The following is a 13,409-nucleotide window of genomic DNA, read 5'->3' on the forward strand; positions in this document are numbered from 1 at the left end:
TCCTAAAGGCTTGCCAACTCTTGTTGTAGGTTGTGATTTGGTTAAGCCCTTACACAAATGACAAAATATTAAAGGTATCTTCATTCTCAGCACTTGCTGTCGTTGGAAGATAGATGTTTTATGATGTTGCTGTGTTTAACTTTTTTCTTTAACAATCAACCTTATATTTTGCCAGATATTTCAATTTGCAAATTTAGTATTTAAGACATCTGTCTCATTCTGCCATTCTGACAATATATGTTACCTGTCAATGATCTTCCCTTTTTTCAGTATAGCAATAATGATATAAAAAGCTATATAGCCACTTTCTGTGTGTGTATATATACGTTTGTCTTGTGTTAAGTTTGACAAAATACTATTATACAGATATTACGGCTTTAATAACCTTCTAGTTTTTGTTTGACTACTTTAATTGACTGCTTTGACTTTCCGTGAACTTCTGTTATTGAACCAGGTGGTGAGAAGCAACCCGGCCCAGTCCCAAAGTCAGTGCAGAAGCAGAGAAGGATGCTGGAGCGATTAGTGAGCAGTGAATGTGAGTGCATGGTGCTTCTTTCAATCTTTGACTGTAGTTTAGTTTCTGTTTAGTTTTGCTAAACAATTCTGTGCTGCCAGAGTAAGGCTGTATAGCAAGTTTGGGTTGCTATAAACTGATGGCGTCTATTCATTATGTGTGCAAGGTAAATGTAACTGATCTGCATGTGAAGTTGTAGAAGATGTTACCATTCTCATCAACTTGTCAGTGATTAGTATGCTAAAAGGTGTTTGCATGTAACTTGTCATCTTTATGTTCTTCCTATTCGAGCACTTAAAAGGCTATTCAATGCTAAATAAATAAATTGCACTTTCAGTATTTTTTTACTTATGAATTGCAGTAAGCTTTCTGATTACAATAAGGGAATGAATTATGCAATCTTTAAATGTGGACCGATTCCTCATTCTATTTGCCTTGTTTCTGTTTGCCTTTCCCTCATAAATAATGTTTGTGTTTTTGTATCTGTTAAAGAATTTATATAAGAAAGATGTACCGAGATACTCCTTTCGTAACTTAAATAGAGAGGAACAACTCAGTTCATGTAGTGGGGAGAACTAAACCACTCAGTGCACATGATTCAGACCCATGGAGTCAAATCTGAGTTTTGTAGGGTTGGGAGGGCTGGACTTGAAATAGAGTTCTCTCTAGCCCCACATACCTAAGAAATGCAGCCATGCTCCTGGGCCCTCAGGAGGAAAGTCAAATCATTAGTGGTCCTACTGCATATTTTCTGCAGTCTCGTTTGCACTTGTTGGATGAGGAAGGAACCCCTGGATGTAAAACTCCCTCTCTCCAATGAGTGGGAATGCAACTGAGAGTTCTGTTGTTTGTCATAATAGCACAGAAAACAGAATGAACAGACCTGAAAACTTACAAGTCTGATCCCAGTCATGAATAGCCTAAAAGATATGGGTGACTGGTTGGGCGTATAACAGGTTCTTAACATTGGGATTATTTATAGGTGGTGTAGTAGAAAAGGTCAGAAGAAGAATCCCATCAGAAGCTAATGAAAAAGAGCTTTAGATAGATTCACTTGCAATACAAGAGTAGATGTGCAATATGGAAAAAAAAAAAAAAAAAAAAAAAAAAAGGAAAATCAAAACCTCATTAAAAGAACAGGAAAGACTGTCTCCACTTTGCCCAAAGTATTAAAATGCTTAGCAGAAAATTGAGGACTGGCAAAAGAGAAGTGGCAAATAAAATTAAGGATGCATTCAATATGAATGTTTTGTGGTTTTCAGTTCTAAAGGAGATAAGTTTTCTATGGATTTCATGAAAAAAATAGATGATTGTGGTTATGATCTTCCTCTAGGGCATTATCAATGGTGTCAAAGGAGATTGGACTTTGTGGAGCATTGCTCTGGCTTACTCTAAATTTCTGTGCTAATAGTATGCTTGTGCTGCTAATACTTAGATGTGTTGATTACTTTTATAACTGGGGAAAAAAAAAAGGAAAACAGGTTAAAATTAAAGAAGGCTTTAAATTAAGAAAATGGTTTGCAAACGGTACAGCATATGTACTTTTCAAAGTATGTTATCTAGCAAGGTTTAATTAATCACATGTCGTGAAAATCTCATTTTTCTTGAAATGCATTAGTTTATACAAAATCTGGATCAATTATTGAAAAACTGTTAAACGTTCCACATCATAGTACTGTATAATATATCTGTAGCTTAGAATACACACAGCTAAGGTGTCATATGTGGATTGGTGAGCCAAACCTGGGTTTTGTGCATTTAAACCTCTTGAAAGATTAAATTTACATTTCAACAGCTCAGTTTGGCCTTTACCTTCAAGGATTGTGTTCATTACACAGGTGAGTTCAGAATCAAGTTATACAACTGGCACTCCAAAGAAGAACAAAGTATTTCAGATTTGTTAATTCTAATAGAAATAAAAGTGGAGGAGAGACACATGGCTGTGTATATAAGTGAGGGAGTCATGATAGGGAGACATAGTATTTTGAAGACCAAACTTTTAGTCCTGTCAAAATTTCTGTGAGAGTAGGCCAGATGTTCCTGTAACTAATTTGCCACTTTTGGAAAGCTCAAAATAGGATAAGGATAAAATTGCTGTGTTTCACTGGTCATCGTATTGTAAAACAGATGTATGTGAGTTCATTGGAGTTACATCTCACAGGTGTTCACTGGATGACACTGGTGCTCTTTCCATTCCTTAGCTGAAACAACACGTGCTGATAGAGCATGAGTGCAAAGCGAGTCACTTGTTCTCAATTCTTCAGTAATTCAAAGTTTTAGAAAAGGAACTAGCTTCCCCCCATCCCCCCCTCCCCTCTTTTTTTAAGGCTTAAATGGCACATAAAATAACAGGAGAGTAAATGAACCTACACGTAAGCGTAGGCAGAAATTGATGTGCATATTTTTCTTTTCCTATGGCGGATGGGGGAGGCAGGGAAATTTGTCATAACCAAATTGAAGAAAAAAAAAATCTATGAATAATAAAGTAGAATCTACAACATACGCTTTTTATATCAATTTGAGAGACACTTGGGTGACAAAATACTAATAACATTTAAAAACGAAAAGTTTTCATCAAACACTTAAAGTAGGAGTTAAGCTGTTACCTTCTCCTCTAGAGAGCTTTTATCTTTTCATGGATGAGCAAGACAGCTGTTACTATCCTGCATTTACTTCTCTGATCCACAGAGTTTCTGCATTTCTCTTGCCAACAGGAAATTTTTCCTTCAGTTTTAATACATTGCCAATGCTTGGAAGATAATGTTTAAACCAGTAGCATGTTCCCAGATACCTGATCTGGGGTATCCTTAATGAAGGCATAAATAGAATATTAAAGCTGATGTTTGTCAACGGACAGTCGTTGCATGCTTGAGAATATACATGCCATTACACTTTGCAGGGCATCTATACACAGAAAATTAATAACTCTTCCTACCAGGAACCATGACCTTGTAGGAGTGCCTTTAAGGAACTTTTGTGAGGTTCTAGCTTGCTTATTGCACACCAGAAACTTGCACACCAGGTCTTACTTCTATATATCTTGTCCAAAGACAACAGTAAATGTAGATGGCCTGTTTGGTATTGGGCCTGACCTGGAGCCCACCAAGGACAAGTGAGGAGCCTCCCTGATCTGTGTGTGCCAGTGGTGTGGCCCTACAGCTGGTGAAAGAAAAGAATAGCTAGCAGAAAACTAAAGTGCTTCTTGGGAGGCATACCATGTTGTATTTTTCAGGGCATACAGGCTCATACAATGGAAAAATAAAAAAATAAAAATAAAATAATAGGAGAAGAAAACATCCAAGTTGTGAGACTGAAGGAAAAGATAAATTGTACGTTGCCATTTTTCCATTGAACTCCTTTAACACACCTCTTCCTGTAGCAGGTATCTTGACACGAGTGTTTTTTGTTCTGTATCTACAGGTTTTTATAAAATATTTGTATCTTTTTAATATTAAGTGGCTTCCATAAATTCTATCTTTGTAAAAGTTGAAGAAAAATAGGCGCAAACCCACTAATCCTCTGGTGTTAAACTTAGTGAATCAATTCAGTTTTCTGTCTCTTTAAAGTCTTAAACTAGTATTAAGCAGGCCAGCTTTCGTATCTTTTTATCAGCTGACTAGCTAAACTGACTGCGTAGGAGGTGTGTTACAGATCTTTGTCATTCAAAAGTCTTTCATATCTACAGCAGTGTCATTTGCTTTAGTGTATGGAAAAAGTTGCTGTTAATTATCCTACTTTACAAACGACATCAAGCTTGTCTACCATAGAAACTGGCTAATCCATGCTAATTCAAGGCACTGGCTATGAAAAGAGTTTGAAGCAGTGTATAAGTCATCTTGCAGCATCCCTGCAGATCTCTGAAGTAATCTCTTGCTTCCCTTCTACTCAAAGGTAATCTCCACATTACTCACATTTCCAGAGCCTGTGGCCATCAGTGTTTGTGTCCTTGTGCTCCTGATATTGCACAACAGTGTCACTTGCTCCCTGACCTTCCCCTTGTCATGAGAGCTCAGGGAACACCAGTGTAATGATGTTACAGAACTTGATCATTTTAAATTGATGTGTTTGTTACAGATCACTATTTCAGTTTCCTCGATTACTATCTCAGTTTCCTTCTGTACTTCAAGAGAAAGCATCTTACACTTTAGCCTACTTTGTTCTGAAACTCTTGAGATATTTGTCTGAGGGCCTCTAGCAAAAGCCTTCATTGTGTTGTGTGCTGCAGCGTGTTGGCACTGAATTGCAACCGTATTAACAAGTTGGTGACAAAATGTTAGTGGAAAAGATGCATCATACCAGTAAATAAATCATGCTTCATATTCAGATACTGTACAAATAGGCAGTGATAGAACTTTGTCTCTGTGTACAACAGAGCGAAGTGTATTTTGTGGCTGGGTATTTTAAATCATAGTTAATATAGTTTGAGGGAGGACTATGCGCAGACAAAGCATATTAAATTAATACACTAAAGTAACTTGTAGACCTGTAGTTATAAGTAATTGGACACTTCCCATGATTACATCCATGATTACATCTGTCTAAGGTATGAAATTGTGAAAAATGTCTGTTAAACACCTAATCAGAAGTCAATTTTCAGTCAGTAGTGTACAGATAAATCATTACTGTTGCTGTACAATTATTTCTTTTCAAAGTGATGTTAAAGATTTCTCTCAAAGTTCTTGGAGCTATGATAACTTGTGATTAAAACTGTGTAGCCTAATCCAGCAGTCTGTTTTCCTTGGAATACTTGCAGAAAAGCTACAGTCACTCTGTTTTCCTACTTATAAGTAAAATAAAATTACCTGCTGGTCTGACAAGATTTAGAGTAGTCATATATTGCTGGCAAAAGCAGCTGGTTGTTTTCAGCACAGATCTTGGAGCAAGTTGCTAGGGAAGCCTGTGTTATCAGTAGTTCAGTTTTTGAAGCTCAGAGTAGATCTTTAATAACAGGGAATAGATCTTTAATAACAGGGAAGAAAATATCAGGCTCCCCAGGGATGTAGTCATGACACCAAGTCTGTTGGAGTTTAAGAAGTGTTTGGACTGTGCTCTTAGTCATATGGTCTGAATTTTTGGGTAGACCTGTGTGATGCCAGGAGTTGGACTCAATGATCCTTGTGGGTCCCTTCCAACTTGGGATATTCTATTATTTTAAAATAAATATTCCAATGCATATAATCAGGATAGTGTTGTAGGGATACTACTTATCTAAAGATCTGTATTTTGTCTCTTAGCTAAAAAATTCATTGCTCTGGATGACTTTGTGGAGATTACCAAGAAATATGCAAAGGGAATCATCCCATCTAACCTGATTATGCAGGAAGAGGAAGATGATGAACTGGCAGGGAAGACTCCTGAAGAGTTACCCCTGCGACTGAAGGTAAAAAGACAATAATGAACAGGTTATTTTGAAGAACTCTTAACCTGCATGTTTCAGACAGAGGTGATTTACACTCAACTCTCAAAGCTGATGTTTAGTCTCAGTAGAACAGTATGAGAATTCTTGTTACAATTTGGTTTTAAACTTTACTTCACATATGTGTTTACAGTTTCATATATACAAGCCATATATTTAAGAGAAAGGAATAATGGTTTTCCTTGCAAGGGGACAATCTGACTTCATTAGATCTCAAAGAGGATTCAAATGGCCCTATCATAACAGCCACATTTTTATTACACTTACTTTTATATACTTCATATCTTTCTTACATAAACAGGAACAAGAAGGTGGGAAAAAATATCCATAACCTTAAGTATAAAAAGGTTGGATTATGAAGGAATTCAAGAATGATGAAACTTAGTGTCAGTGGCTTTCTATACTGAGAATTCTCCAAGTGTAGTGAAAGGAGAAGGGAAAATTAAGGAGCATGCATTCAATACCAGTGTAAATTTCAAGTGAGGAAGCGGGATTTTGGCTACTGACTTGAGTTTGTTGTCATTGTTGTCGTTTCGTTGTCCATTATAATATGGTAGGGTTTTCTGACTTCTTATGTTTTTATGTTTGTTTTTTAAAAACGGGGTGGTGGGAGTCTTTTTTCCAATATTTTGAATAACTGTTATTCTGAAATACGTGCATTTATAAAGAACAACATGGATACTTTTGCTAATAAACAGTCTTATGCCAAAGTCATTGTGTTTGTTACCCCATTTCATCACAATGCATATAGATCTTCACTGAAGCATTCTTGGACTTTCCACTGCTGTAAATAATATAAAAGCATAAGTTCTGGGACAACATTAAAAATTGGCTTTTTACGGGGGAGGGTTTGCTTGCAGTATCTAATGTGCAGATGGTAATATTTCAATAATTGTTTGGAAAAAAATAATCCTGTAACTTTTTGTAGCTCAGAGATTGTGTGTGGTTGGCAGAGGATTTGATCCAGCATTTTTTCTGTTGTCATATGACTGAATTGGGAAATGCCATAAGATAGATAGAATTTTAAGACCATTTACAGTTACTCTTATGAGGTTAAAAGAATAGCTGTAATTACTACATACAAATACACACGTGCATATAAATATAAAGGTATTCCTGCTGTTTACAAAACAGATTTTGACAGCTGCGTCCATAGGTACTTGGGAAGGATTTTTTTCTTAAAGATAAACCACAGCTGTAAAGACTTTGTGTAAGTCCTTTTCATTAGAATGTATAACATAATCCCTGGAGAACAGTGGTAGAGTTAAATGCTTTAAAGCTACGGTACTCACACCTCAAGTAATGATTTAAGATTAACTACATGGCTGCAGTTCTGTATTATCTTCAGTAAGAAGTTAGCAGAGCGGAGTATTTGACAAGGAAGCCATTTAATTATGTGTCAAAGGTAATGAAATTCATCTTTCCTGAAATCAAAATAGCCTCTGTGCTTCACCTGACTGAATTAATCAAAACAGATCTAATAATATCAGACAAAGTAATCTCAGTTTATTGGCAACATTCTTTTCAAATAAATATCTTTTCATGTCAACTAAGGTTAGATAATTTACTGCTACTGCTTCAGCTATGATCATCTGTGATATACAGATACAAACCTGCTCATAAATAAAATGCTTCTCTCTCTCTCTCTCTTTCCAGGTTGTAAAATACCCACTTCATGCCATTATGGAAATTAAAGAATATCTGATAGATATGGCATCAAAGGCAGGAATGCACTGGTTGTCTACTATTATTCCAACACACCATATCAATGCTCTCATCTTCTTCTTCATCATTAGTAATCTGACAATTGATTTTTTTGCCTTCATTATTCCATTAGTCATATTCTATTTGTCCTTCATTTCTATGGTTATTTGCACACTGAAAGTTTTTCAGGACAGTAAGGCCTGGGAAAACTTCCGCACTTTGACTGACTTACTCCTTCGTTTTGAACCAAACCTAGATGTTGAGCAAGCTGAAGTGAACTTTGGATGGAATCACTTAGAGCCATACATATATTTTTTACTTTCTGTATTCTTTGTAATTTTTTCCTTCCCTATAGCAAGCAAAGACTGTATACCATGCTCAGAGCTAGCTACCATCTCCGTTTTCTTCACAGTGACAAGTTACATGAGTTTAAGCACATGTGCAGAACCTTACACACGAAGAGCATTAATGACCGAGATAGCAACTGGTTGCTTATCCCTATTGCAGGTATTACCTGGGAATTTTGGTTTCTTGAAATTCTTAGGTAAAACTTTCTTCACTGTTCCTGTAGGCCATTTCTTTGTGATAAATGTAAGTATCCCATGCCTTTTGTTCTTGTATTTGTTTTATCTTTTCTTTAGAATGGCACAACTACGGAATTTTAAAGGCACCTACTGCTACCTGGTCCCATATCTAGTCTGCTTTATGTGGTGTGAACTCTCTGTAGTCATTCTGCAGGAGTCCTCTGGCATTGGGCTCATTCGTGCATCAATTGGTTATTTTCTGTTTCTCTTTGCACTCCCAGTGCTAGGCGTAGGCATTGCACTGATGTGTCTTGTCCATTTCATTAAGTGGTTTGTGTCCCTGGAGCTCGTGAAAATCGTAGTGACTCTAGTTTTGTGTGCTGTTCCTCTGCTCTTCCGATGGTGGACGAAAGTCAACTTCTCTGTAGTTGAAATGGTTAAATCCCTTACTCGAAGCTCAATTGTGAAACTCATTTTGGTGTGGATTACAGCTGTAGTGTTGTTTTGTTGGTTCTACGTGTATCGGTCAGAGGGAATGAAAGTTTACAACTCCACGTTGACATGGAATCAGTATGCTTTCCTCTGTGGACCCCGATCGTGGAAGGAGACTAACATGGCACGCACTCAGATTTTATGTAGTCATCTGGAAGGACACAGAGTGACGTGGACTGGGCGGTTCAAATATGTGCGTGTTACAGAAATTGACAATAGTGCAGAATCTGCAATAAATATGCTTCCACTTTTTATTGGTGATTGGATGAGATGCTTGTATGGTGAAACATACCCTCTCTGTGACCCCAAAAATGTCACTATGGAGGAGGAAGAATTGTGTCGTCTCAAGTATTTGACGAAGCATAACTGCCACATGAAAATGTTTGATCGGTACAAATTTGAAATAACTGTGGGTATGCCTTTCAGCAGCAAAAACGGAACCAAGTCAGTAGAGGAAGATGACATAACCAAAGATATTGTGCTGAAGGCAAGCAATGAGTTTAAGAAAGTGTTGTTGAATTTGAGGCAGGGAAGTATAATTGAATTCAGCACAATTCTGGAAGGTCGTCTTGGCAGTAAATGGCCTGTCTTTGAACTGAAAGCAATCACTTGCTTGAATTGCATGTCTAAACTCCTACCTGCAGGGAGGCATGTGAAAATAGAGCATGACTGGAGGAGCACAGTGCATAAAGCCATTAAATTTGCTTTTGATTTTTTCTTCTTCCCATTCCTGTCAGCTGCATAATGAGGTCATATTGGTTCAGTGGTATCTTCAATGTACGGTGCATTTATACTACCAAAGGTTTGGCTTAAAAAGAAAAAATAAATAAATAAATAAAACAGAACACCCTGCTGTAGCAATGCTCAAAATGTATGTTAATGTAGAGCATTGGTTGAGTTTTGTAAGTGTATACACTGTATCCTGACTTTAAAACCCTATATGACTGAAGTGATATTATACTAGTTTAATATTGTAAATGAATGCAGGGGATTGCTGCTGACTAATTGCATGGAGACTATTTTGTCCAAAATGAACATGCTGTTTGCCTGTGGTACGACACTAGATGTATTTACTTGCTCGATGTTAAAAGCACTTTACTGTTTAAATATTCACAACATGCCCATATGTATTTTCACAGGCATGAGTTAGAGTAGGTAGCTGACAACAGCTTATGTTGCATTTATTGCTTGTATTTATTTGGTGTATTCTAGAAAAAGGTGATCATATAATCAGTACCTGGTGGTGTTATCTATGTACAGAACTCATTGTTTCACTATTTGTCCAGAAGATAATGATTTTAAGCTTTTTTGAAAGGTACACCATTTCACACCCCAGCAAGGCTGTAAAAAAAGAAAAGGAAAAAAAAGCTCTCAAGCTTTTATTTTGCTTTAAATATTCTGTACAAAACACAGTATTTGTTCTAATTGGTTATGATCACTATATGTATGACACTAAGGTATAATCCATGCTGGCATGTGAATGTCAAACACCAGATAATAAGATTGTGATGGTACAGACAAGCCAAAGCAACTGAAAACAGTATGTAAAAGTCTACAGTGGAAACTGAAAAGAACGTCTGTTTAATGATTTGTATTGTGCAAATAAATACAAAAGATAAACTTGAATTAAATGAGTAGAACATTTGTTCATTATGCTTTGACACTTTGAGCAGTTGTTCATGTTGCACTGATAATCGTGTTTTCCAATGAAAGCTGTTTGTTTAGCTTTCATTTTCTTGTATGAGATACCTGAAGTTGTACTTCACATTATTTCAATCTAGCAGTAAAACGTGAGTACATCAGGCCAATTTTTTATAGCTATGAAATCTTAAATATACTCCGTGCCTTTGCTTTCATTGTGACTTACTACATTCTGAACCATTGGATGTGTGTGCGTATCACATGCATCATGCTATTTCCCCTACCGCTTTCACTGATCCTGCATTCATATTGTTTTTGCCTTGGCATACCAGTCATCAGTTTGGGGTGTATGGGAGAAGCACAGTCAGTGAAAATAGATAGAGAAGGGGAAACCTGGATAAAATGAGGCATTTGGTTGTGCTCCAACCATCAACACCATCTTGAACATCACACTTTGGGCTGCAGCAGGGAAGAATCCAAAGGCTCCTCCAAACCTGCTGCCAGATTCCCAGGCAATTAGCTGAGCCTGATGTTGCAGACCTGGTCATGTCTGAGCCTATCAGAAAATCTGTGAAGTAGAATTATGTTTTCAGGATACTTTTAATTTTGAAAACTATAAACCATCTCTTTTTTTACCTGGGGAAAATAAATAGTATAAGGTTGCAGATAAATGCAAATTTTGACGTAGGTTGGCTTATTTCCAGCCAAAAGGAGACCAGGTAAGCTAAATTTTGTCTTTTCTCCTTCTTTGTTTCTAGAAAATTTCTAGGTTCCTTTCGAATATCTAAATGTTCTTCCTTGTTCTGAAACTTAGGTTCTAAAGATGCATTTTTTCCTTAGATACATATAATTTTGAAACTTCTATTCACATGTTTGTCAGGAGGAAAAAAAAAAAAAAGCAGTCTTGGTATTCATAACTAGCATTAATTTTTTAAAAAAGCTTTTACTCCTTGCATAAAGATGTCAATTTACAAACGTCAGTGCATTGTGAAGAAACTACATGTCACAAAAAGGGAAAATTTGACTGAAGTCAGATGGAAAGGGTTGCAAGACAAAAGCATTAAGCCAAGTACCTCTGTTCCCATATATAACATTGTTATGAGGTTTAACTCCACCAACTTTGCAAATTCGAGTTTATCATTTTCTCATGAAATTATTAGGTGATACTGGCATGTAATTGTTGTAAGGGAATAATAACTCATCTGCTCAGAGCAGTGGCAGGTTAGATGATGGGTTAAAGTTGTCTAAAGCTGCTATCTGCACACAACTCCTCTAATCTTTGCATGCTTCAGTCCAGGGCAAACAGCCAAGTTGGATTTTGAATCCTATTGAGAACAGGGAGCTGAGAAGCGCCCCTCTAGTGCTTTCAGTGCATGTGTCAACTTCCACACTGTAAAGAGGAAAGAAAACAATCCTGACCAGCTCACTGTAGGAACCATAACAGCAAAAAGCCTCTGGCACAAGAGTACACCATGGTAGGAAGGAGATAAGTGTTTTGTTGTCATTACTTACACAGTCACTTTGCCCTCCAAAACACTACTGCCTCATTCAGTGCTGCTTAGAGGGAAATTTGGAGGGTTGTCATGAAGCAAACTTCTGGCTGGAGGCTGTTTCCCTATTCAGGGGTCAATAGGGAAACCTTGTGATGCTCTTAAAAACAAATTAGGCTAAGACCTCCAAGTCTGAGAGGAGTTAATAGGGAATGCACAGAGGGGCACAGCCCCACTTGATGGGGACTGTTCAATTTTTTAATGGAAAAAGAAAATACATTAACATGATGGATAGGTACTCCATTTTCTTGCCTGTATAGTGTTCAGCATTCTGAAACCTTCAGCAAGTATTTCTAAATTGTAGCTGACAAAATCACTAATTTTTACTAAGTGTGATTGCAACCCCAGGCAAGGTGTTTTTGCAAAGGTTGTTTCCAACCACCTCAAATCTTGCAGGCAAACAGAGCACAAAATAACTTTGTTCTACTGCTGTGTGCCACATCTTCATATTCAAAACAGTTCATCTTCCTTAACTGCAAAGGAGAGAGACAGAATGTGGCAGCTGCTGTTAATTATTCACTTCTACATTTATTTTCTTATTTAATTTTGAAGACATAATGAATTATAAACAGTTCCAAAGATAGATGCCCTTTTTCTAGGCTGATAATTCAATCTTTTGAATTAGTATTAATTAACTGAGGAGGAGGAAGATTATATTACATGGCTATTGACACATCTAAATTAGGTTCAGCTGTTCTGTAAGCTTAGCTTTAGCATTTAGAATATACAAAATTTAAAATTTAATTCCATCCTCAAAGTAACATGAAGAAGTACTGCTTGTTCTCAAACTGGTACATTCTTCTATAAGCACAGAAAAACAATTCGGAACATACAGAAATTCTGAATAACTTAAGAGCCCACTCTGTAATGACTAACAGCCTCTCACTTTAGGCAGGAATACAAGGAGTTTATACTTTGCATTTTGCCCAGTGCTTCTGGAGAAGTAATTCCTACAGATCTACTCATTTCCATGTTTTGTTTTTTTTTTTATTTTCCAGAACAAACTGGTCTTCTCAAGTGTCATAAAATTGATGTTATTACAGATTTGCTTTCAATTTTTCATAATACGTGGTAATAGGGATGTTACCTTAGGGGTAGCACCATGCTTCCTTACAAAGCTGAGCATGAGCCTTTGACATAAAACGATGTCACCTTTCAGAGCACTTCAATGTCCATCTGTCTCTTGGCTTCTCTGTTTCCACTGAGAAAGGCAAAATGAATTTCATAATTATGAATACATCCTTAACACTAGCCAGATGCGTTGCAGCCTTTCAGTGTAAGGGGTATGGTCAGTACCAAATGTCAGTAGCAAATGAAGGAGGTTGTCCTTTACTGGGGGCTGTGCTCCCATCTCAGCTTTACACCTGCAGTTGTTTGAACAGCAGAGAGTTATGACGGAAGAACAATCATTTAATGATTAAGTTAAGCAAATAGTAATCCATGCAGCAAAAGTTAGTTGGAACTCACCAAATTAGAAAGGATTATTATAGCTGCTCTAATAACTTATACCTACTTGCAGACATCATTTAAATGCAAATATGGATGGCTAGAAACCAAACAAACAACTT

The 13,409-nt window shown here is 36.8% G+C and overlaps 1 protein-coding gene across 1 annotated transcript in view; it reads left to right on the forward strand.

Annotated features, from left to right (window-relative positions):
* Positions 1-10,276, forward strand: part of WFS1 (wolframin ER transmembrane glycoprotein) — a 36,630-nt gene extending 26,354 nt beyond the window's left edge. Inside the window, exons 6-8 of the mRNA XM_032186240.1 lie at positions 455-535; positions 5,749-5,894; positions 7,587-10,276. Of these exons, the coding sequence (XP_032042131.1) occupies positions 455-535; positions 5,749-5,894; positions 7,587-9,395 (2,036 nt within the window). The 3' untranslated portion in view covers positions 9,396-10,276. The remainder of the gene's footprint in view (positions 1-454; positions 536-5,748; positions 5,895-7,586) is intronic.
* The last annotated feature ends 3,133 nt before the right edge of the window (positions 10,277-13,409 follow it).

The sequence above is a fragment of the Aythya fuligula genome, chromosome 4, assembly GCF_009819795.1.
Source record: "Aythya fuligula isolate bAytFul2 chromosome 4, bAytFul2.pri, whole genome shotgun sequence".
NCBI lineage: Eukaryota > Metazoa > Chordata > Aves > Anseriformes > Anatidae > Aythya > Aythya fuligula.